A 26,825-nucleotide genomic window follows, 5' to 3' on the forward strand; every position below is an offset into this window, starting at 1 on the left:
GAAATTTGAGTTGTGAGAGGCCCAGTTTATGGCTTTAAAATTATGGCTTTAAAAAACATTATCTAATACTTGAGCCAATTATTGGATTATTGGATCACTTACCTGTATAGACTTTATCCAAGAACTACAGCTCAGTGTGCTTTAGCATTACTGGATAACTCAGTTACATCTACGCACTTTCTAAGTTTATCACTGACAGACTCACTCATAAACATTTTAATAGCTACATTTAAATTAAAATTTAACTTAGGGGCAGGACTCAACTGGCATGACCAAAGAACTTGTAATCATTGCCAATTCTAAAAGTACACTGAAGTGTTACATTAAAAAGTGCGTCAAACATTTTTATTACCCTCATCTTAAGCTCTGGTATTTCCATAAATAATGTTATGCTTGGGACTGTACTCATTTTCCACACCTCAATGAGATGTAATAACTGAATGATTACACAATTTTAAAACAGCCCCAGGAATACGTTTCCTGATAACAGAGAAGTCATTTACAGGCAGCCAGGCTCTGCCTGTACTCATTCATGTGTGTCATGTGTTCATATTCAACATGTGTGTCATAGTTCTTTACAAAACATGTTATGTGATGGTTCTTCTGTTGTTTGCCTGCATGTTGTGGGCGTGTGGACAAGTCCTGCATTTTTGTTTTCTTTTAACTCAGCACGAATCAATTGTGCATGCTGAGTCACAGCAATGTGTTGATGACATTCTCTGGTTTGTTTGAATTATTTGTTGAATACAGACGCAGTATTTTTCACATTTAGGCCAAGCGCACCAGATGGAGTTAAATTATGTCTGTTAAGTACAAACGATGTGTATTGATGTTGGGCCGAGTCTGTTTTACTGCCAGCTTTACACAACAGCAAGATTGGCTTGTGTCCAGGGAATGCATCAGGACAAAATAAACCTCACAGTCAAATCGCTGATGCGCAAAGGCCAGGCAGGTGTATACAGTATACAGTAGATGTTCAGTCACTGTGTGGTATAGCAGCTCATACACTGCAGCTGTATTGTCTGCAGAGTGCTTAGATGTTAGCATTAGCATCCTTCCACTAACTGTATTTACATGCACACAGGAAACCAGGTTACACACGTCAAGTTAAACAAGAAAGTGGGCAACCTATTTTATATGCACAGTAGTAACATAGTTACTGTAAAATACACACAAGGTTTTAACTGTAAGACCCAAGTATGCAAGAGTTCAGATTATTAGTTTAGCTGAACTCTCAGATGACTTCAGCGAAGATGATCAATGGGTAATTGGAAGGCCCTCAAATAAATGTCTGTAAATCACTGTATAATACTTGAGAGGAAGAGGCCCACACTGATGATGAAATTGTTTTCTTGCTTGAGCTTGTTCTGAAAACTTTACTCCTACATCCTCATAGTTTAAGTGTGTGAGAACTTATTTGGACTTCCAGCTGCTACATTGTGGTACTTTCAGTTTAAGTTGCAGTTTGGAAAGAATTACCTTCAGTGTTGAGGTTTGGCTCATGAACATGCACATGTAAAACCACAATTATAAACTCAGTTATGTGTAAACATTACCAAGACATTGACTTTCTCTAGGAGCAGTCTAACTGGAGAAATCATATACAATTACAAAAGCTTGTTTTCTCATTTATATGCCATAATTTAAGAAATCAGGTAGGTGCAAAAAGCTGGCAGTCACTGAAGTTCATGTGAACACACTGGCTGTCATGTTATACTCCAAAGTAATAGTGACATTTTCAACCAGCCCAAAACATCACATTACCCTGCTGTTCATATCCCTCCACTGTCTCCCAGCTGCTGCCCGCATCTAATATAACACTGAGACTCGCTTACAAAACAGCAACTGAAACAGTTCCCACGTACCTGAACTCCTTGATTCAGGTCTGCACTCCTTCCTGCCCACTACACTCTGCCAATGAAAGGTGCCTGCTTCAACCACCACAGAGCCCTAGTCATTAACCAGACTCAGACTGTTACTAAACTCTGTTTGATCTGCAGTGTACCTCTCAATCTTTAAGAAAAGACTAAAGACCCAGCTCTTTCAGAAATACCTCCACACTTAATGGACTAAAAAAAAGAGAAAGAAAAATCTGCTAACGGCACTCAAACTTAGCTTTATGGCACCGACTTGTGTTGTTCTCTCTTGACTAGATCCCTGCTTGTGTTGTATGAGCTCTCAAATGAACATTGCTTTGTATTAAAACATCTGCAAAAAAATTGTAACATTGTAACATCTTACATCAATAGAACATGCCATGCAATCATGCATAAATTACAAAAAAAACAAAAACTGATTTCAATAAAGAACAAAAGACGAGCTTAAAAAGGCAATTTAGTAAAATTGCAAAGAAAATAATTTTTTTCTATTCATCTATTCATCCTCATAATTATTGTGTGACTTGCCAAGGACTGGAGATATCCGCTGCATTCATCTCTGCCTACACAGCTGAGTTCATGGCAGTTTACACAGAAACACATTGAAAACAGCAGCACAGTTTCACTGAAGTACTTTCCACCAAAATACATTTTCCAACTGTGTATGTTTGCACAGATTGAAATTGACTGACCCAACAAGCAAGTCGACTAGCATAAAGTTACATTATATATAACATTTTACCATATTGTTCAGTGCACATGTAGGATATAGAGGCATTATATCTACACAAAACATGATTTCCTTCATGAGTCAGCAATAATCACTCATATGCTTGTGTTGTGAGATTTTAAGCAGCTCCAGCTTAAAATGTCATTCTTTGTCTTTTTGTCTACACTCTTTAATTTCCCCGCAGTGTGACGGGATCATCTTGGACCTAAGCAACACCTCCTTGGAGGGCATCGCCGTGCTCAACATCCCCAGCATGCACGGCGGCTCCAACCTGTGGGGTGAGACAAAGAAGAGGAGGAACTACAACCGCATGAGCAAGAAGGTTCCTGACAGGATGCCAGCCAGCACCGTCACGGATGCTAAAGAGCTCAAGTTTTGCATGCAAGGTGAGTTGAAGGGAAGGGAGGAATATGCTTACTAACTTACTTACTTAGACTAATCTCTGGGCCATTGGTGGGATCCCATACCTTCACCCTGAAAACCATCAGGCTGTATATTTCATATGGCTGTTGTTTGGACTGTTGATGAGATACAGTCAAGATGATGGTATTAAATGATCCAGCTGACACAATGGCTCAGTGGGTTGTTAATCAAAGCGGCATGTCGCTGAGTGAAAAACAAAACTATTTCTGAGGTTGTTTTTTTTTTGGGCGGGGGGGGGTAATTTCATAAAAATGCTCCCCACTCATTCGCCACTGACTCACACTCAGCTCCACTGTACAGCACACAGTGATCTATAACATGGAACACTCCAGCTTAAAAACTGAACTTTTCATGTATTTTTCATTGGCAAATAACTTATTAATAACTTGTTAGTTATTATTAGAAAAGGTTTGTGGTATTTTTTGTATCATATAGGCTTTGGTTTTAGAGTAAGTTGATTATAAGACATCCTGCAAAACTAAGGAAACTGACCATCAGGTAAATCATCCTGACTGTAATCAGCTCTGCCCATGAATCCATGTTTCAAACAGGAAGTGATGGAAGCCGGTGTTTAATATTGTATTTCAATGAGACGAGGCAGAGCTGTGACTGTGCTCTTCTTTGAAATCTCTCTCTGATCAGACACATTGGTGCGATCAAGACAGACCTTCTAACATTAATACGACTTCAGCAACTTCAACTCAATGCCAACTTTAAAAAGAAAAACACTTGACCTGCTGGTCAAGTGATTATTAAATTTCAAACTAACTTCTGCCTGGTGTTTAACTCCCTGAGGTGCTTTTGTTTGTTGTTTCTCACACCTTGCCACCTGACTGTGTGAGTAGACTGCAATTAAATGTGGTTTGAAATGTAACCTTCTATAAACGCTTTCTCTACAGCAATAATTTACTTAAAGTGACTTTGGACTTTGTTTTTTTAATAATCAAAGGTTGTGTCCTCCAGCAGAGCGCAACCATTTAACCTTTCATAATAGTTTCTAAAATCACCCTTATTACCTTTTGTAACATGATTTTTCTTTCACATGTAGGAGAAGTACCTGAGTTGGTTCCTTCTGTCACGTTGGGCCTTTTATTCTTACTGCTTAATAACTGTATGTAGCAAACCCCAACGCAGGTGCAGGTGCTCATTAACAGAGAGATATTTCAAATTACAGATATACTATAGTGTATTCACTGTACACATGTTGGCAGGTCTGCTATGAGACCATTGACACCTGCTGTTCCATAGCGCCGAGTCCAGTCTATATCAAACACGCCTGATCATTGTGACACCTTGTAGATTGTGTCAATATTTCCACTGTTCAGTAAATAAAGACTGAGCTCATCTGCTGCTATTGTAAAGGGGAACTACACAGATTTTACTCATAAATGTCAGAAGCATGTCTTGGCGTGTCATGTCAGAGGAAATAGCTCTGATGATGTCAGCAGTTTTATCTAAAGTTAGGTGGATATAGACAAACCATTTTCCACAGAAAGTTTGAAAGACGCAAGCATTTCTAAGCAGACAGGGTCTAACAAAAAGTGCTTTGAGTTGCATGTTAGAAAGTGTAGGATCCAGCACTTTGGGTGTTTGACCCAAACTTACAGTTCAACTAGAAATCAGGACATCATGAGCCTTGCTGCTCTGATTTTATTTCATTCTAAATTGTTAGATTACCTTTAATTCTGGAACTTTAAATACTTTAACTTAAAATGAATAAGAGCCTGATGAAGTTTCCATTACTGTTCAGTTTACGCCTCTCCCTCGTGCTCTTATTAACCTAACGCACCAGATGGTTTGTTACAGAGAGCCATCTGAGAAGTCGTCCTTGGAAACGGTTGGGAAAAGGGCAGGCACTTTCAAAAAACACTTGGCAGGTGATTGGCAGGTGATGAACCATCTGTGCGTTTTTGTGCGACTAAAAGGGTTTATATCCAGGCAGGGACTTTTCACTCTTCTTTTCATACTGGCCGTTTTGCTCAATTACAGCAAAATAAAGCAATCAACACAGCACTGCTTCCATGGAAAAGAAGTTTAAAGGCCATCTTGGACCGTTTTCAAAGATTAGGGACCATTTGCATTAACAACATTGATTTGTAATTGAGTTGTCATTTATAATTATTGTGTCTCTATGACTTAAATGTAACTCTACATAATTGAATTACAATGCTTTCAACAATCATGGGGCAAGCGCCAAGTTTGTTTTTTACCAGAATCATTTCTACTAATGTGTATTCAATGTCCACAAACATTAGAAAATAAAGCACTCTCTGCTTTCACTGAGGTTTTTTTCTCGATTCATCCCACTTCTGTCTCCCTGCCTCTCTGCTGACTGAACTTAACCTTGTTGCCATGGAGATCTCAAGGTTATGGTGAAGCAGAGGCTGGAGGAGAGGAAGAGTAAAAGACATACAGGAAGAAAGAAAAAAGACAAAAGTGTAAGAAGCTGTAGTATAAAAAGGAAAGAGGAATGACTCATATCAGTCACTTTCTGTTTCATTTACTTTGTGTTTGCAGCTGCTTGTCTCAACAGAGGCTAGGCAGGATACAAAAGCACACCCAAATATGTACAGCTTAGTGAATTGAGAGGGTGAAAAAAAAAGGAATTATGGGTAACGTAGGTATCTGGTTTTGACAAGGAATAAAAAAGATCAGGTGGTGGAGGACTCTTTCAATGGCTTCAACACTAGAGACACAACAGCCATTCACTGTGAGCTGAACTTCAAAAACTATGCCGCTGCTACCCACCGCTAGTCAGCTTTATGTAAATGTCCCCTCAAACGCTGGAGTCACAATAAGTCATTTTGGTTCTCTTTTTGAAACAGGCACATAGTTGTTTTCTACCCCACTCAACGACATAAATGAACTTTCAACTAAATGGAGGAAAAGCCGTTAAGCGTTAAGCCAAAAGCTGATCACACAGTCAATGGCTTCCCAACTCTCTAACTTAACAAGATCACAGGACTTGAATAAGACAAAAAATTTGCACACAGCTACTTTGCATATAACTTCCCCATTACAGGAGCTTAGTATGTAAATCCTCAACACAAACACACCTGCAAGTTTCAGGCTGACGAGAGACCACGTCTGTTTGCGTAAACGCACCATCATTATGATGAAGTCTTCTCTCCTCTATCTCTGCCTGTGGCCGACGTCTATCCATCCACCATTTATTTTACATTAGATGGACAGATAGATAGATACATAGATACACACATACTGTTTTTTGTCATTGCACATAACAATACAGGGAAACGTTGTTTAGCTTTCCCATCCCAGCAGCATACATACAAATTATATGTATATATGTATATATTACAGATAATAAATATATGGATGCATATACAGGTTAGGTTCCACAATGTGTAATTTAGTGTTTCTCCTCAGTTTTTTAACCTTTAAAATGAGCAAGACAACTGTTTGAGATATTAGTGCATTACGATGCAATTCTAATCACAGTCCACCAGTGATTCAGTGTGGCTCAATATGTGCTCCTTTCTGAATGTCAACACTTACAAATCTGTATACAGTATGTTGATGAAAACATTTGTTATGTGGATAATTTAGCAGATTTCAATAAAGGCTCAAAACACCAAACACTTTAAAGTTTTAACACACCAGAAAGTCTTATTGACATCTGTGTCAGATCATATTTGACCTCATGATCCCTAACCCTAACCCTAACCTGTAGCAGAGTGAGTGCAAATGACTGAAAGCATGCTGGATTTAATGCTCAAAGGAAAACACACACACACACACACACACACACACACACACACACACACAGGCTGTACATCCTTTAAGTTCCAGACACCTAGGACCGTTCAGTCCATACACCCAGGTACATATTACACAGAACACACAGACGCACTTCTACACACTGAACTGTGCACACAATCTTGCACACACACACACACACACACATATTTGTCCCACTATACGTGTGAGAGCCTTTTCAGCCGTTCATGTTGTAAATCCTCCCTCTGGTTCTTAACTCTCGACCTAAATCCGAGACATAATCCCAAAGTAGCCTCTTAAAAGAAGTGAGGCCCAACAAACTATCATCACTTGAAGGGATTCTCCTTATCTCATTACACAGAATGACCAGAAAAAACATAAGCCCTCGTACACCGTAATACAATCTAACAGCTTTGTAATGTGTATAAAAGCTTTGTGAAGGGTGTGTATTTTAATCATTGTTGGCACTGAGATTAATCATTCAATCATAAGTCATTTATCAAGGAAAATGAATACCATTACCTCCTGAAAGCTTTTCCAATGTGAAGATTTGCTGCATTTACCTGTTTTATATAACTGCAGATGTCATGTTTTTGCACTGCGAGAAGCATTTCAAAAACCTGTGGCAACGATTTTCTTTTTTCTCGCTGCTCTTTTTCACATCTTATAGAAAAAAACTATTATTGAATTACATAATCAAAAATAATCAACTGTTTAATTGGCAATGAAAAAAATGCTAGGAGTACCGATATTGCCCTTCAGTTTAGTCCTGTCCAATACAACCACACCACTAATTCCATCCAAACAGAGATGTAGAGATGAATCATTGCTTCACTGACACAGTGGCAATGACATTTACTAATTACATTTCTCACCAGTTTATTTACTACATTGCTCTTTCATTGGACTGATTTCTAAAGTACAGGTATTTCTATTCTATGATGACCAAATCGTAACATAATGATATAAAGAAATCCCCAGATAACTACTGAAAGACTTTTTTCCTGCATTTCCCAATAACTCCACAATGTGACAGATGATTTTGTAGTTCGTGCACACATAAATACATGCTTTATTAGTGTGCACTGTAAAGTGTGTGCCATTTACTAGCCTCACCTGTCAGTTTTAGTACTTTTATATATAAATATTTCTGCGCGACTGCCTCGATGTGGTGCATATTAGAGCGCGTGTGATGGAATTGTTGTTCTCCAGAGTTGTCCCTCAGGATTGAACCTTTATTAAATTAGCCTCTCCTGCTAATGCTATTTGGAAACAGGACTAGTTTCAGAGAGAAACTGCGTATCTATGCTAGGTATGTATTCATGTGCCTGTTTCTCCGTGCCTCAGTGTGAGTCTGTGTTTTTGCGTGCCTCTGTTGGTGTTTGTGCGTGCCTGCATGTTTATCATACAAGTAATTGTTTATGGCAGTTGCTTTCTCTGGCACAATAAACTAAAGCTTTTAAATCCATTTGCTGCAGATAATGCAATCAGCCAGGGTTACCCAGAGTGAGTGAAAGAAGCCAGGGGCACTTCTGACCTCAGTGACGAAACCTCAGGCCTCTGAGTCACTGCGTTTCTGCTCTGGCTTTTGTACTGCATGGGCAAAATTGACAACTGAGACAGACACACAGGGACAATGTATATTAACATTCAGTTGTAATACGGTCATTTACATCATGGAAATTTAAACACCGCATGAACAACAGTGCTTTAACTGGAACAAAAGTCCAGCTAAACCACTGTGAACAGACTGAATGCAAAGTGAATGTTTGCCTTGCATTATTTGCTCAAATTTGAATGCTGCAGTCCATGTTTATTCACCTCAAACAGCATGTACACACTGTATGTATTTACACACTGTCTGTGTGCGTGTGTGTGTGTGTTTGTTTGTTTATGTGATGGCTCAGAGTCTGATGGATCTCAAAACTTATCAAGAACTCAAGTTCTTTTTTATCTATATAGCTGTGTCTCAATTCAGGGGCAGCATCCTTCAAAGGCTGCATTTGAAGACCCAATGCGTCACAGCAGTCGGATCAAGGCTGTCCTATTTTGAAAGTTCCTTTAAATGCAGCCAAGAAATACTGCCTTCTTTTCCTGATTTTGGAGGAACAAACGGATAGGTCCTTCAAGGCTCAACCTATTCCAGAATGCATTATGCACCAGCCAGCAGCAATATGGCTAAGATTTTGAGCCGTGCTATGTTGTCATTTTTGCTGTAGGACTGTCAATATGTCACTTTATTGAGTTTGAATATTTTTTCAGGTGAATGTGTAACCATTTAGAGTCCCAGTATGTGGCCAGTTTATCCAAATAATGCAAATACAAAATTTGCTCCAATGACTGTTTTGGAACTGCTGGTCGGGTGAGACCAGCTGATCATCGACTCATGAGATGATCGTCTGGACAACATCCATCGTCATCCTGATGAGAAAATGATCTGAATAATTTATCTGTGTAGCTCTTTGTAATTTACAGCCGGCTCTAATGTCTCTGCAGCACTTTGATATATGATTAAATTCCTTTAGGAAGATCAATGATGGTCTCACAGATTAAATCTAACAGTTGTAGCTGCCACATTAGTTTGTCTCAATGTAAAGTGAAGCTTCATGTTTTTATTGGACAGAGCAACAGCACTGCCTCTGTAGCTCTATTTGTATACATATCACCACATTTACATACATACAGTATATTTTAAAATGAACAGATGAGTCATGTATTAAATTGTGTTATATTTTATTCAGCTACATAACAGTTTAGATTTTTATTAAAGCTGTATTTCAGACTGAATAACATGATTTAATGTTCAATCTCTCTGTAAATGAGAATTTTTGTGGGAAAAAAGTATTAGTGAAGTTTTGAGTTCAGTTTACTTTGTCGCAGCACAGTCAGGAAGTTGTGTTGTGCTGAGCTGCAGCTGTCAGCAGGTACACTGCACAATGATCGTACTGAGCTTTTTTCAGCTCATGAAGGAAGACATGAGTTTGCAGACAAAGGCAAGATCAGACAGAGGGTGGACAGACTTTCTCAGCTTGAGAGATTAGTCAAAAAATAAAAAATATTGAATGAATAAATTAAAATACAGTAATTGTTAAATACATTGTTTATTTCATTGACAGTGTTACAATATATAAAGCACACCAGAAGTGTAACAACAGGATGTCTGCAGGTTCTTAAATTTAGTGTTATAAATATGAGGTCCAGGAAAATGTGTTAATGTTTTTTGGTTGGGCTGAGCAGGGAGTCCCTGCTGGTGCTGTTGGACCTGGATGATCTGACATCACATTAATAAAATTAAAATCTCTGGTTGCATTTCAACTAGCAGTTGTCAACTTAAGCTGTTAAGGTTGCTAGGCGACAGGTGTAGCACTTTGTGACTATGGGTTAGGGTGGGAACAGCTGCTGACGCAAACAGGAAATCCTCCATAGACCAGAACAGTTATTTAACAACACTCTGCATTTGGCATTCACAATCTGCATAGGACGTGCCTTTGTAGACTGTAGTCCTTCAAAGGATGCGGCCCTTCAAGTGACACAGTATCTTTTGCTTAAATATGATAAAAACTTAAATTGAACAGTCACACAGTCATTTCATTTATGCTTTGGCAAGCTAGCTAAACTAATGAAATGACTTAAACATTACAAGTTATCTAAAGTTACAGATCAAAATATCAATAAGGAAGTTTACAGTAAAATACGTTGTCTATGGCAACATTAGCAACACTACTCTAACAATACTCTATGAAACCGCACACAAAAAAAGATGACGGCGACTGTGACATAACAAAATTCTCCAGGTGCACATTGTGAAAAAAAAAGTTTTGAGAAACTAGGCATTCATCACAAGGTTTCCAAATGTGCTGCGGAAGAGGAGAAAAGGTCAACATCTCTGAATCTGTCAGCGAAGTGGGGCCAAAAGTCCATTCCTGTCAGATAGATGAAGACAGATAACAGTCAGAGGAGCTGAGGAAAACACAGTGAGGGCCAGAGCCGATGATGGGAACAGGATTGACGTACGAAGGCCACGGTGTCAGCCTATCCCATCATCGTGCTCCTCCTCAACTTTTATCTGTGAACCATCTTTCCCCTCCCCTGTTTATTTCCTCTCTGCTCCTGGATCAGATTTCCTCAACTTCCTGCTGTGGACTAAGCTGGAGAGGATGGATATAAATATAGTGGATGATGCACGCAGTTCTCTGGGCACCGAAACATCGGAATAATTAAAAAACGTGAATTGTTCCATTTGAAGTGGTAAATGAGACAAATGTAGATATCCTGTCCTGTCCTACTACCTTAAAGCTACTAGCTTACATTTTAGCTTGTTTAGCTATCTTACCAGATGTTGGGATGGTTGATATTCATTTTGTTTCTCTGCCAAAATGTGTCATTAGGTGACTTGGGTGGTAGTGGGTGGGGTGATGAGTGGCTCAGATAGTCTTTAGCAATGAGAAACCCACCTTTGGGTAACTCCGAAGTTGCACATCTTGGTTGCTATTAGCTAACTACCTAATAAACCTACATTCAGGAATGAAGACAGGACCTCGAGTGGGCGAGTTACTTGAAAATGTAATGACTATTGGTTTAGTTATTACAGACTGAAGAGTTCATTATATTACTGATTACACAGCAGCAACATTTATTAGTCACATTACTTGTTACTTTACTTTCTCAAGAACTTCCACATCTCATCTTCTGCATTTAACACATGAGGAAGAAAGAAAGAAGACAGTGTGGTTTAACAGGCAGCCGGGCCATAGCTTGGTTTGGAGGCAGTTAGTTTAGGTCAACAACAACTTATGAGCTACTAAATGGTGAAAGTGTGAAAGTCCATAGCCTCTTTTCCAGGTGGGAAACTGAAAAAAATCTTAGGTCAACTTTTCTACCGTTTCCGTCGTGTGACTTCGTGATGCAGCTTTTACACATAAAGACAATCATCCACGTTGAGCTATTGTACCTCGTGTAGCCACATTACACCTGAAATGGCAGTTAGACCCAAAATACACCGCAGCTTTTACGAGTCTTACGTTACCCGGCAAAGACATACCGTTCTTTTGGTGATGCCATCCAGTAAAGACCTCCAAACTGTAGACCGTCTGCTCGTTAGACCACAATGTCTTGTTTTCTGTTAAATACAGAAGATGTGATGTGTGCTATGGATGCTTGAGGGTTCGGTATCAGAAAGAATCTATCGTTCAATCTCGTCAACTCTCCTGATGAGTCATTAGTAAAGTGATCTCAATACTTTTTCAATAGGTCATTTATTACATTGTTAAAGTAGCATTTCCAAAGCTGGCAGTACACTGGTGCTGTGTTATAGAACTATGCTATTTTAAGTACGTTCTGTCCAGGCTTGGTTGCTTCTCTTCTTCATGACTCATTTGTTTTCTTTCTCTGTACGACATTCTGTCCATTCTCTGCTCCCTCTCCTCTCCTCCTTCCACCCATCACACCTCAAGCTCTTTCCCTCCCCTCACCTTTCCTTCTCGTGCTCCTCCCTCCCTGCGTCTCGAGGCTCCCAAACTCCTGCCTGCCCTCCCTAACTACAGTCAAGCTGTGACACACAATGAAGGAGGCTATTTTCAGCCTATCCCATCCAGAGACTGCATATTGTTTTCTTCTCACACAACAAAAACAGCAGTCTATAATTACTTTGATTCGCCCCCACCAATCTGCGTGGCTCGAAATAGTTCCTGTACGGAGCTGCTGAGTTGCTCTCAGTGGATGGTGGGAAAGTGGATGACCTTCCAGTAATACATTTACTCAAAGTTAATAAGTGACAACTCCTCTGATCCTTAAAGTGGCCGATCACATTGAAGGTCTAATTTCTGAAAGCTTCATTAAAAACTGAACAGATCTACAATGTGTTCTTTCCCATGGTTATTCTTCTTTTATGTGGACATTTCACATGACATTTTGTTGTTAATAGTGAAAAATAGCTGAGAAACCATCACCATCTGTGTGCTTACACTCCATGTAAGAGTCCAATGACATGGTGTGTGGTGTATTTTTGTTCTGAATCATAGTAACATAGTGTTCCTTGTCAAATGGCCAAGTGCACTCCCCTGTACCTTTACCTCCGCTGAGGCTGCTGAGGTGAGCTGCAGTTCCTCTTGACCATCTGCCATGACTCTGACCACCCTGAGACAATAACAGGCCAGTCGAGGAGGGAGGGAGGGCAAGTGGGCGGAGGAAGGATACACAAATATGCCTGCTTATAATTATAGCCTAACACCACAAGATGATGCACAATGAAAGCTGCGGCTATATCTCTGGGGGATTTATAATTTAACTCTGTTTCTAATCGAGGCAGCGTTATAAATAACTTAATTTTAAACTTGAAGCATGAGACTGGTTATGTTTCCTATTATCAAGAAATCAACCAAATAATGAGTTGACCCTACTAGCAGCTATTGTTTCATATCTATGGCTTAATATGGGCCAGGGCTCTCTATAGCTGTCTGAAAAAGATTAAAAATACAACATTAGACTGAGCATGGACACTGTAGTTTGTTTTGAGTCAATCCCACATCACTATCTGTAATAAGAGAGCAGCAAATGTGTATTACTCCACAACTGAAAATAGGCCTCAGTAAATGCACCATTTACTCCTGTTTAGTTAGTTAGCATTACCATATTGGCCTGAATATAAAACAACCTGTTTTTTGGGGGTTTTTTCCAAACCTCCCAGACCAGTCAAGTTTCCTCAAAATACTCTGAGACATTTCACCTATAAAAGATGAAACATGAGATACTTCCATTGAAGCACTGATGTAATGTAGAGTACTATCTATGTAGCTTGTCTGTTATTCACCAATGAATGATAGACAAAAAAAATGATTTTCTCTGACAGTTAACATTTCACTGTCTGTCTTTTTGTCTCATTGAGCTTCTCATCTTGACGTCCTCCATTGTTTGACTGACTATTCAGATGTTGGGAGACACTTCTAACTTACATTTTTTTTACACTGTTGCCTCCAAATACATTATAAGAGATGTTAGTAGTTCCTGTAGGTTTAACTAGATTTCTGAAAGACTCTATCGGATATACAACAGACATACTCCAAACAGCCTGGGACTACGGAAGCGCTGAGCTGCCAAGCCCAATATATATTTGGCTCAGTATCATGTTATTACGTGAAAAGTTTCATGTTATAACGTGATATTTATCATGTTATAACGTGATAATTATCACGTTATTTCATGATGTGAAATTATCATGTTATTTCATGATGCAGTATTTTCATGTTATAACAAGAAATTATCATGTTATAACATGAAAATATCACGTTATTTCGTGATATGCAATTATCACATTATTCTGAGATATGCAACTATCACGTTATTCTGAGATAATACATTATCACGTTATTCTGAGATAATACATTATCACGTTATTCTGAGATAATACATTATCACGTTATTCTGAGATATGCAACTATCACGTTATTTCATGTTAAGCATTCATCATGTTATTTCATGATATTAGGCCATTCAGCACTCCAACACTTCACAGGTTCAGTCAAGGACCATAGCTCGTCTACATGACTTGATTCAGTTCTATTTCAAGCTTGGTTTAAGACATGGTGACATTCTACAGTTGTTGAACACTGTAGATGGTATTGTTGTCAGTATGCGCACTCTCCGAAGGATTTTGAAAAGCATGGGGTTGTACCGAAGAAAGAATGAATCCGACCCGCTTGACGTTGCATCATTTCTCATTAAGAAATAACATGATAATTTCACGTTATAACGTGAAAATACCATATCATGTAATAACATGATGGTTTCCTATCATGAAATAACGTGATATATATCACGTTATAACGTAATAAATATCACGTTATAACGTGAAACCTTTCACGTTATAACATGTTACTGAGTCAAACTATATTTACATGGTTGGCAGCTCTACGTCGCCGTATGGGACAAATTCTCCAGTCTAGCAACATTATTATACATTACAAATTAAACTACATATGTTTGAGTCATTTTTAAGGATTTACATGTTGAGTAGGAAATAATGGTTTTGGATTGAGAGCCACAGAAAACGTAGAATATCACCTGCTTTATCCTTAATCCTAATTTATATTTTTATTTCTGGCTTTCTCGTCTGACTTTCATACTTATATATATATTAGTATTTTAGGTTTCATTTATAAAAAGTATACTGTAGATATTTTATATAATTCCTATTTAGTTAATTAATTCTGAATATTAAAATATCAGTTTGGCAGTTATGAGATTTTCTTGTAAGAAGGAAGATTATCACGTGACCATTAAAAGTGTTATTCAAAATAATGAATCATTTTTCACTGACTTCAGATTGTGAGACGAGTGCAGCAGCACAGCAGTAACGATTCTCGTTGCCCGCTGCTTGGCAAAGCAATGCCATCCCATCCCAGAATGCACCATGGCTCCGTTATGTAAGAGGCTGTTCTGGTCTATTCTTAGCTCTACCTCACTGAGAAGTAACAGTGCTGTTTGCCTCAGAGTCAAAGATCTGATGAGGCGGGAATCATCAGTGAGGTGAGAACCAGCACAGTAGGCTACTCTGCCTTCAGGCTCACACACTGGGACACTGGCAGGACGGCATGCCCATTTTTGGTATTTGGAGGAAGTAGAGGTGTACAGTATACGTGGGTGTGTGATGGAGGGGGATTTATATATTTAATTGTACATCAGGAAGAGGGTATATGAATAGTACTGTTTCGAAATCTAAAATAGGACATGTCAACCCTCACTGGAAATTCTTACCTCTTCTCTCTTCAGACCCAGCAGTAAAAAGACTGTGTCACACTTTTCATACACTGACATGTTCTCTAGTTTTCAACCACAGATAATGACAGACTGTCTATCTTTACACGCAGCCTTCCTTTTAATTCCCATCTGTCATGTGTATCTATTGTGTCATTAGTCCCCTTTCTTGATCCCTTAGTCTCCAACTGTCCAGTTTATTTTTTCTTAATGGATGCCCAATCCTATTATGATTATTTCCTGGAAAGCTCTGCAGAGGCAGAGAGATGCATATGGTGAATGCGTGTCGTTGTGCCTGAGCGGTAGCATGCAGATGAGGCATCATTTCTGTGTTTGATACAGCATTATGAACATGTGATCAGGACTGTACAGTAGATGTCATTAAGGACAACTCCAGGGAAATCATTTAGTGTCCATTTTATTCCTGGAAGTGCAGAAAAAGCTTTGAAATACTGTTTAAGTCTTCATGGTAGAAAAAAAATCACAGGAAATATAAGATACAGTCAAAGCTGGTTTAATAAATATTTTTATATAAACAATGTGTCAGATTACAGCGTGTAATGTGAAAGAATGATCATTATTCATTCTAACAAACTGCAAAAATAATATCTAAAACAACTCATCAGAATGAAATAAATGTCATGTGCCTCTTTTGTAGTGGCATCATTCAGTAATTTAAACATTCTCTTCACCTAATGCACACATTTTGATTCTTGAGAGGACTGAAAAGTAAAACAGTACAAAGTACACCCTTTGCGTAATTTTAAAATGTTTGTTCCTAACTCCACGCTGACATTTTCTTTTGAATTGTCATCTGAAATATTAAAGAGTGTGCCAGTGACTCAGCAGCAGTTATTCCCATATATAACATCTATGAAGCTGAGCATGAAATGGCAGCACTTCTTCAAATGCCACACATTCTGTAAAAGTCCTACCTCACGTTTTTTTTTATACACAAACACGCACAACAAAACATATGTTCTTCAGCTGCTGTACGCATTTTTAATCTCACCACAGTGACAAGAATCACCCCCCCCCCCTCCGCTCAACTTTCCTGTTTGTCATTTGAAACAAAGGCAATGGGTTGAGCGAGGTCTGACTACGTTGGGGAATGATTGACATTGTTTACACTGTAACAGACAGACAGACCTGCAGCCTATGGCTCCAGTCACAACAGGCTGCGGTGCCAGTCCTGGCTTGTCTGTGCTGAGACCCTCAGGGAATGGTTTGACCGGTTTCCGGGGTGAATCTCACAACCTTTCTTCCTTTTTTTTTCCTGCTGCAATCAAACCAACTACTTGAAATGTTAAATAAACTAGATTGTCTTTGTATTTATCAAGATTCTGTCTCTTTTTATACTTCTTTTCTGGCAGTCACAGGAGAGGTTTTTGAATGCATGATAAAGGAGAGGGATATGTTTAGGTGTTATTCACTGAAAATAAGTTAAAGGCTCCTTCATTCAGGGTTTAGACCAATAATCATAAAATCCTGTAATAAATAAATCCTGATAAAATAACACTAAACCAATCATAAGTAAGCTAAGAATCAAAACATAAAGCATTTAAACCTTTGTTGGCCTAGTCTGCTCATTCATTATAGTTCCTGCAACATGTTTGGGCAAGATGTGATCCGTGCATGACCGCAGTTAATTAGCGTAGTCGAGTGTTTCTCCAGCCAGTGAGGTTTGAGTCTGTTGTAGCAGCTCACAAATTAACACGCTGGCTGTGAAGATGAAACATTTCTCAGATTTCCCTTTTTAATAATTCATTTTGCAAAGCATTTGTAAAACGTGTGAAGTTGTTTGGGCCATAGAAACACATCATTTCTCAATCATATTAGGTTATTTATGAGGAAAAGTTGATTGAAATTGAAACGTCAAATAAAATGATCACTGACCTGTAAGATGTAAGATGTTTAAACACAGAGAGCAACAAAAGCAAATGAATAGAGGGGGAAATAATGAGAAGACATGATCTGTTAAAAGGTTTGACAGTGAATAATTTCTCTCCTCTGTCTTTTTTTCATTTCCTTTACTTTACCATGTGAACACTGAGGTGATGACTGAGATGATTGTGTAATGTCAAAGTAAAACTGAAATACAGAACCATTCAAGCGCTGAGACACACCTTCCCATTCACAATGAAAAAGTGTGACCAAACTTATGACTGGTACTGTATGTGTAGTATGTGTATATGAATTTACTGTGTCACAATCACAGTTTACCTACATGCCAAGAGAATATGTGTCTTTTTTTGGAGGACTGGAGCTTTGTTAAAGGCCGTCCACACTGAGAACAATAACTACAACTATAATGACAACCATGTGAGCGATAACACACTCCAGCCTGGTCTGCAGCTAATTATTGATGAGCTGCTGTATGTTGTATGGAGAAAGAAAAAGAAAAGCAGAAGAGTTCAGACTTAGAAGTGATTCAGACACTAGTTGCTGTGATGTTTCAGTATTTACAGACCAAACTGACCCACAGCAGATGTTGAAGCGCAGTGTGTAAAAGTGCACCGCTGCAGTAGTGACACACGTTGTGAGCAGAGATTCACTAACAATGATCTGCTAACTTTGTTGTTTTTTAACATTATAATAGAGAACACAATTCCAGCATATTTGCAATAATAAAGACCTATTTAAATAAATTACCATTCGTCATTCTGCTCCAATTTACAGCGTGTCACTTAGTGGTGAGAGAGGAGCAAAGCCGCATTCAAACAAATAAAGAAGGACTTTGATTGACAGTCAGAGTTTTTATAGTTCATCAAATAGCTCTGAAAGTGATCCTAATGATATCGTTCTCCTCTATCATTATAGTTGCAGTGTGGACTCCGCCATCTACTCGAATTAGAAAGACATTTAAAACTATAAAAAATGATAACTGTAAATGTCATACATTCATAGTTATGCTCATAGTCACTCATACCTTCCTTTCAACTAAACAAAGGTCATACCATTAAAAATGTGTCATAATGGTACAGTTCCATTGTAATACCATTGTAGTGAATCATCAAGATAGTGACCACACCTCTGTGCTGCCATGATACAACAGTACCATAACACTGGCATAGATGATGGAGGCAGTGTAGGCAAATCAGGTCAGAACAATGAGCTGGAATTCTCAAGTTGCAATCTTGAGTGAGTAATGGGTGCTGCCTCTCAGATAAGTACATATTACTTCTTTAATGATGCGCAGCAGCAGCACAAAGCAACAGATTAGCTATTAGCTTTCCTCAGAGTTACTGTGTTTCTTTTTAACACGAACATTTATTAACAGAGATAGTTGTTAGTTTTAATCGCTGGCTGATGCAAGAAACAAACAGCTTTACACAGAGTTATCCAACACTTTTGCTGTTTCGAATGTCAACACTTTTAAGCTGTGCAAAAGATGATAGAGAGGTGAGATGTGATGGATCAAATAGAGATGACAGCACACACAAGATGGACAGAGAGTCTGTCACATGCAAGCCATTCATGGTTTTGCACTCAAAAAGTAAAAGAGTTGTACAAAGAATTAAAAAAAGTTCAATCACTGCCTACTCTCTCAAATATGTATCCTAGACTACCAGAAACTTTATATATTTATGCTTAATTAAAGGAATGTTTCAACTGTGGAAAATGTACTTCTCAATGCAAAAATTTAAATCTTATCCTTCTATTTTTATATGAATGAACCCATAAAATCTCTGTGTATCTCTCTGTCTTTCTGTAACCCTCTCCATGCAGACTTCAGTGACCAGCTGTTGGAGGTGGTTGGGCTGGAAGGGGCGATAGAGATGGGTCAGATCTACACGGGACTGAAGAGTGCAGGACGCAGGCTGGCTCAGTGTGCCAACGTCACTATCAGGTCAGAACGCCCTTCCTCCCACGCTACTTTCTCTATCTTTTACCCCATTGAATCCCATCCTCCTCCCTCCTGCTACTCCCCTTCATCTACCTCATGTCACTACCCTACTCTCCTTTTTCTTTTCCTTCTGGTCAATCAACTGGAAGCTGTACTCGCTGCACGAAGTGAATCCATCTCCATTTTATACATGTATGATCAAAAATGTATTCCTTTTGAGTGTTTTTGTGCATTTGAAGAGGCTAAAATCCCTGCAGTATCCAAACAATAGCATGCCTGTATCTAATCAATTATATATTTCGACTGCATGTTTTACTAAGTGAGCTGTTGGAGTCGAGGTCTGAGTGGCAATCGCAGGATGAGAAATGATCTGTCTGTGAGGTTAAGCTAAAAATCCCTTTGCTCGAGGTTAATAAAATCTCTTAGCTCTGTTTTATTAGCAAAGTGCAATAATATTCAGGTAGAAGGCTTCTTGTTTTCAGTCCATCAGTGTTGCCTGTTGTTGCTGTTACCTCTGACATCAGTTGTAGCTCATTGATGTTAATTCTGTCCAGATTCAAAAATCACAGTGTAAAAGCACAGCACGCTTTGCCTTGGATGAATACCAAATTGTGGATAAAGTTGAGGATGTTTGCTGATTTTTAATTGCATCTGCCTAACAGTGACATCACCATGACAACCAATCTAAAGTGAGCCAGCAGAGGCACCTCAAATTAATGGAAAAACAATAATTCAACAAGAACAGTTTGCATCTGAGTGAATATGAACAAAGTGTTTGTGATCATTTATCTCATTTGTATGAACATGACTTTTTGAAAAAATGACAGTGTTCTCTCTGCAGGCTGGCTTCTGCACTCGGTCAAAGATTGAGTGTTAGAGAGAGAAGCAGCACTCTGTAACACCACTCTGTCATCCCAAGAGAACTGTGTGTTTTTGCAGTCTTCAGTGAGACAATACCAATGATCATATCACATTAGTTCTAGTCATTATAATTTCACAGTTAAACTTTTTGTGCATATTTGATCAATAATTTAGGATGATGAAGTTTAGAGTTTGGAAATGGGACGTCCAGTATTTGGAGTACATAGCTTTTAAACTATAAGGTGTGTAATAGTAATAGGCGAGGCTGGTTATTTTAATGTGTCATATTCTGTATATGTGATGCTGAGATTAGACTACCACTCCACACCAGTGTGTTTCAACATTCAACACTAACATAATGTTACCAAACCAACAAATCTAAACCATATAGATCTGATAAGGAGTTTGAGGGAATTCAGACTTGATGAACAGATTTGATCATGGATTCACTGTAAGGGTTAAAGGCTGGTCATTTTCTATATTTTACTCATTATCAACACATTTCTGATCAGAGCCAAACCAACAATGAACTCATCCTATTTACTAAGTATTGTGTGTGCATCCAAAGCTTGATATATCTTATTCCTCTGTGGCATAGACTTCACAAAACTATTAAAAACACATCAGTGAGCCACATGGCAGCAATGAGTAATTTTTTCCTTCACTAAACAGAGTTTGGGCACATTAGTTTGTTTAGAAAACAGCTTGAAAGACTAATAACAGCGATAACGTTTTCAGTCTCTGGAGAGTAATTCCGTGTAAAGCAGATGTCACTGTGCATGCTTGGTAACGTAGAAGTTAGCCAATCAAAACTTAGTGGGCTTAAAGAGACAGAAGCTAAAACAGCTTGTTTCAGACAGAGGCTGAACTAGGGGGGGGGGGGCTGCAGAAAGAGCCAGTACAAGATAAATACGATAAGATAACATATTCCAGCAGAGCCCCAGAGTATAAATATAGACATGGAAATGTGCATGATACGTCCCCTTTAAATGCCATTGAACCCCAACCCTATTTTTCTGACCAATCCAAAAGCACAGTGTCTACATTTTTCGGCCAAAAAAGACTCAGCCCATTTACTGTAAGATCCACAGCCAGTTACTGTACCAAAGAAGTGACATTTATAAGTTGTTCTTTCATGTATCCAGCGAACTGCTCCTAATATTTTCCTAGACTAGAATTAAAGAGCATTCATCGCAGTCATTCTCCCATACTGTGATGCTTTAGCCGGAGAGGTATGCATGAAAGTCTTAAACCAACTTTGAGTGTGTGTGTGTGTGTGTTTGTGTGTGTGTGTGTGTGTGTGTGTGTGTGTGTGTGTGTGTGTGTGTGTGTGTGTGTGTGTGTGTGTGTGTGTGTGTTTGTATGTGTGCATACAGTGGGTCTGTGAGTTTAAAGAGTCGGGGCCTGTCTGGGAATGGGTCTCATGGGAACAAAGGGTGCAGTGTTTGACCCTGTCCTGGGACAGTGTGAACAGGCCTCTCGTGCCTCAGAGGTGTGTGTGATCTGACCTTCACAACCTGCCACCCCCATCCCACACCACTCCATCCCCCCTCTCTCTCTCTCTCTCTCTCTCTCTCTCTCTCTCTCTCTCTCTCCCTGCTCTAGCCCCACCACCACTCATGCTCGTCCTTCTGCTCTCTCTTAACAGGACGTCCCGGCGGCTGCCCATGCAGATTGATGGCGAGCCCTGGATGCAGCCTCCCTGCACGGTGAGAGTGAACTCTGCCAATGCAGCATTTTTAACTAGAACAACTGCTTTATGTTTCAAAACTGTTTCATGACAGGGATTCTCAGATATTTTCCTTTCACTTTGGAGGCGGTTGTTATGCAAACATACCAAAGAAAACTGACACACTTCAAACCACAGAGAACCACACAAATCATAACCAGCACATGACCATAATACATTATAGGGTAGCACTAACCCTCATCCTTCCCCTACTCTTCACAACAGTTTCACAGTAAATGAGACTGAACCTTGGCTGAACCTTGTCATAAAGACATTGCTCAATTGACCTGCTGATCTGTACTGTAGCTTTTAAATATTAAGAGATCTTTGAACTTAAGACGAACTCCATACTATTTTCTAGAATAAATTATTAATAATATAGAAATTATTTGGTGTGCAGTGTGTTAAGTTCAGCATTGAACATAAATTCTTTGAGAGCTGCCACTTTACTGAGCGTTCAGATTCAGGATGTGTTTTCAAGGTTAGTTCAATTGAATTTAACTCTGGTTCGTTCCCCCTCCCTCCCCCCCGGGACAATTAATTTAAGCAAGTATGAGTACATCAGTCGTACATGGCTGTGAACCAAACCATGTAATCTTGGTTCAATCACGAATTTAGGAGCAGTTCATTTGTGGTGGGAATGTGATCTGACCGAATTACAAGGTATAGTCTGTCTGCTTAAGCTGAACAGCTCCTGTAACTGCTTAGTATACTGCAATGTAGGTGAGTGAAAAGTCGAGCCAGGTTCACATCAGGATAACCAGAGTACTGTCCTGGAGCCAGACTAATGAAGAGGAGCCTGTACCTGTGGAGCCCAGTCAGGTTCAACCAAGAGAAAAAAAAAAGAGAAAAAAAAGAGTAAGATCATCACGTGCAAGATTAGGTGTTGGCTTTTGGCACAGGACTTGGCAGACAGACCTGGCTGCAATTGGCTCTTGCGACAGGGAATGTCACCTCTGGCTGAGCTGTAGCCAGAGCAAATACAAGAGGTGACGCAATAGCGACTGGATAAAGTCAGGATCACCTATAAGCACTTCGTCAGCTTTAACCTGTGTCTCTGGGTTTGTCTGTATAGAGCATCAGGGTTCTCTAAGCATCGCCTGCATGTCAGTGGATAAGCTGATAAAGTCAACTTTAGAGCAGATCAGAATGAGTGTTGCAGCAGCTTTTTTCGTTACTTTTGTCATTTCTAGCTCATTTCCTTGCTCTTTTGTTCATCTTCTTCCTCTGCACACCCCCAGCCTCAACCTCTAACACTGTCATGCCAACAAATATCACAGACCAGCTACAGTTTTCATACAAAGAGAAGGAGAATTTTTCATTTTGTCTCCTTTATAGAAGCGAAAGATTGAGAGCTTTTTGTTGTATTAGTTTTTTGCAATATCGCTGTGATGACTGTCAACCTGGTAAATAAGTCAGAATAGGTATTGACACCACATTTCTTTACAAACCTTACTACCATTAATCGAATCTACCTACATGGTGTTTTTTATGATGTTCTTCTCTGACTCTTACAGATCAAGATCATACACAAGAACCAGGTCCCCATACTACTGGGCCCACCTCAGAAGACGCCGTTCTTTTTCTTCAAGAAGCGTAACCGGAGCCGTGACTAGGACGCATACACACACACACAAACACAAAAAACATACACATATACAGTACATACAGTATATGCACACACACACATATCACCCACTGTATAGGCAGCTCCATCAGATGACTGGTAAACCGTTCCCAGGTTGGAGTTCAAAAGTGGGAGTTCATAAACAGGAACACATCGACAAGTGGAACATTCCTAATTTCAGGATGCCTACAGACAATTCAATCCCAAAGGAACCTACGCAGAAAATGATACGACTCAGTATACAGTACCGACCTATTCCTGTGTAACCATCATCCTCTAGTCTGTCCAAACATCTGTCCCAGCTATGAATTTAGCCTCAGCCACATGCAACGGCCAAAAAAGCCCCCCAAAAAAACTCATATACCAGTGCTGCACTGCCTGCTAAACACAACTTTGGTTGCTGGGATACCCTTACAGCCATTGAATGAAGTAAGGGAAAAGAAAGTGGTGGTCTATGGAAAGCAAGGTTTTTCTGATGAGCTCAGTAAAGAAAGAAAGCCATCCGACACACTACAGTGAGAAAAGGAGGACGGGGGGAGTGAGCCGGACAGGCGAAAGTGAGAGTGGTGTGGCAGTAACGTGGCTGTTTACAAGGCTGCTGAGCAAGTAGAGTAAGATCCACCTCTTCGTTAAAACACCTGTATGAATAATGGAAGCTTGTAAGGACGCTCGCTCCAGGGCCTCCCCACAGACTGACACAACGGTACAGCTGAGGAGAAGAGTGGAAAAGCCTCATTCATTATTGACTTATTTTGTTTATGGGCTGACGGCAGTGGGGCGTAACAGTGGCCTGGAATGGGTGGAAACATGCAGGGATTTTGGCCCCTTAGCATCACTGGCCTACAAAACAACATCCTTTAAACCACACTTAGACTGATCTGGCCATAGACTTCAGGCAGAGGAAGTGCCTGTCCAGTTTCCCACAATTATCACTATATAAATTGACCAGAGTCTAGATTGAAAGTAGAGATTGGATGCACTGTAGCTTTCTCAAAAAACATAATTTGTCCTAGTGGTTTGTGAGCTCTAATACGACGGTCCAGATCAAATCTACAACAGCTCCTGTGCACCGTATGCCATAGGACACTTCTATTAAGTCAAGGATTGAAATAAATCCCCTCAGGGGAATCACGGCAGGGCCCCTGAGGTTTTTATTTACCAAAGCATTGACAGGAGTACTAAATTTATACATCTATTTCAGGGAGGGTCTATTTCTCCTCATGTGAAACCCTACGCCTGATTACCGTGTCAAACATCGACTCACAATGTCAAGTGGGTTGTCAAAGTGCAAATCCCAGAGCCTGCCCCCGCTGCGAGATGCTGGGTGGCTTCAGTGCATTCATGATCTGTTTAACCGCGCCAAATAAAGATGTGATTGTAACGGAAGGAACCGACAAGATAGGTAGGAATTTGTTTTTACCAGAGATGACGGATGAAATACAAAATATATGCTAGAAAAATAATTCCGAAACAGTTCATCAGGAAGCTTAGCTGAGTGTTTATAAAGAATGTATCCATATTACTGTTCCCAAAATATGGCAAATTATATTATACAGTATGTGCAGACAGAGTATATGTATATTTCTGGAAAGTAGGTATAGCTCACATATACTGTACACACGAATGTGTTTTAATATATCATTGTTATTAATGTGGAATTCTTAGCTTAGATGGGTTCAGATCAGTATTCTTCACCATACAGAGCACCTACAGTCACTCTCTGAAGGCAGTTTTCCACTTTGTCTAATTCAGATGATCTTAGATTCAACTTTAGTGTGAATCGGTGTCTCTCCTTCCATGAGCCAGGAACAATTGCATCAAAATTATAAAAACATATGACAAAATGATCCAATTTCAAGGTCCACTGATTAGCATTTTTCAAGATTTGAATAGTAATAACAAGTCTTTGTCAGCGGGTGGAGCTAGCTCAAGTTTTGTCATGTGACATAACTGTGGAACATCAAGTGATGACGAATGGTTTATTGCTGTTCAAAGTGCAAATATGCAGACATATCAGTATTGGCATATATGTCACCTGATGAGAAACAGAAATTGCAAGTCTATTGATAAGACTAGAGCCAAGCTACCATTCTTACAGTAATAATACTAACATTCTGATGTTTAGCAGGTACAATATTTAGTCTAAGTTTAATTTCATTCATTTTGCAGGTCATAAACCAAAGTATTAGACAAATTAAAACCTTGACTTGATGATGGCTCTATATCAAAAAAGGTCAGGTGATCACCAAAGTGCTTACAGTTTATCTTAATGGGGACATGAATGTGTCTACCAAATTATATGGACCTTCATCCAATAATCGTTGAGACATTCCAGTGTGGACCAAAGTGGCGGCCTGACCAACAGACTGACATTGCCATGGCCATGTTTGTTTTCTAGATAGCACTGACAAGTGTATTTTTATTTTTTAAAAGAAATATCAACCAATATATTGTCTTCAGATTTTTGTAACTCTCAAATATGGATATATTATATTGATATATCAACCTCAAAATGGGGCTCTAGTTGAATGCTTCATAAAAGGTGGTACATAAAGCACGTGGACCTTGAGCTCAGATTATTTTGTCTGACACACTTTTCAGTGAAGAGTACTGAAAATGATCTTGATCTAAGCTGACTAATGACACTGATGTCTTTTAAAATTACAATTCAAAGAGATGTGTGGACATGTGAAGGTTGAAACACACAGGATATATAAGTGATGTGAGTTAGACATTTATGGAAAACTGTCTTGAACCCTGCTGTGATTGATTTTTATTTATTTTATTTCCAAATTTAATTACAGGAAAAAAAAACCTTGAGATGCACCATCTCATTTTTAAGAGGAGTCCTAGGCACAAAACATGAAAGTTAACAAATGTTTAAACAATACATGAATTAAAAAACAATCAGCATAGTGACATCAACAAGAACATGCACATAAAACCACAGCTAGTATATCTGACACGTGTCATCTGGACAAAACATCATAAATAAAACTAGAAAAAGTGAACCAAAAGCCTTAGTTTATTAAACAAATGCACATGTAAATTAACTTTTGTCTAAAGATGAGAAAATACTTCATTGGTCATTTTTACATGGATAGTAGTAGAAGAGGAACTTGAGCAAAACCTGGAGTGAAATGGCAAAAAAAATATTGAAATCATTAACATACTGTAATAGCTGATTAAAAATTAACTCCTCAAATATTTTAGCTGCGGTGCAAATAATAGAAATCAGTCCA

General features: G+C 39.1%; 1 protein-coding gene across 4 annotated transcripts in view; it reads left to right on the forward strand.

Annotated features, from left to right (window-relative positions):
* Positions 1-23,806, forward strand: part of LOC128368401 (diacylglycerol kinase beta) — an 82,218-nt gene extending 58,412 nt beyond the window's left edge. For 3 of the 4 annotated variants that reach the window (XM_053329195.1, XM_053329198.1, XM_053329197.1), the window contains 4 exons: positions 2,792-2,993; positions 19,249-19,369; positions 21,876-21,936; positions 23,474-23,806. In XM_053329195.1, the coding sequence (XP_053185170.1) occupies positions 2,792-2,993; positions 19,249-19,369; positions 21,876-21,936; positions 23,474-23,572 (483 nt within the window). In that variant the 3' untranslated portion in view covers positions 23,573-23,806. Of the gene's footprint in view, positions 1-2,791; positions 2,994-19,248; positions 19,370-21,875; positions 21,943-23,473 lie in introns of all 4 variants that reach the window. The other variant, XM_053329196.1, reaches the window with a different exon arrangement.
* The last annotated feature ends 3,019 nt before the right edge of the window (positions 23,807-26,825 follow it).

The sequence above is a fragment of the Scomber japonicus genome, chromosome 11 (assembly GCF_027409825.1).
Source record: "Scomber japonicus isolate fScoJap1 chromosome 11, fScoJap1.pri, whole genome shotgun sequence".
NCBI classification, from domain to species: domain Eukaryota; kingdom Metazoa; phylum Chordata; class Actinopteri; order Scombriformes; family Scombridae; genus Scomber; species Scomber japonicus.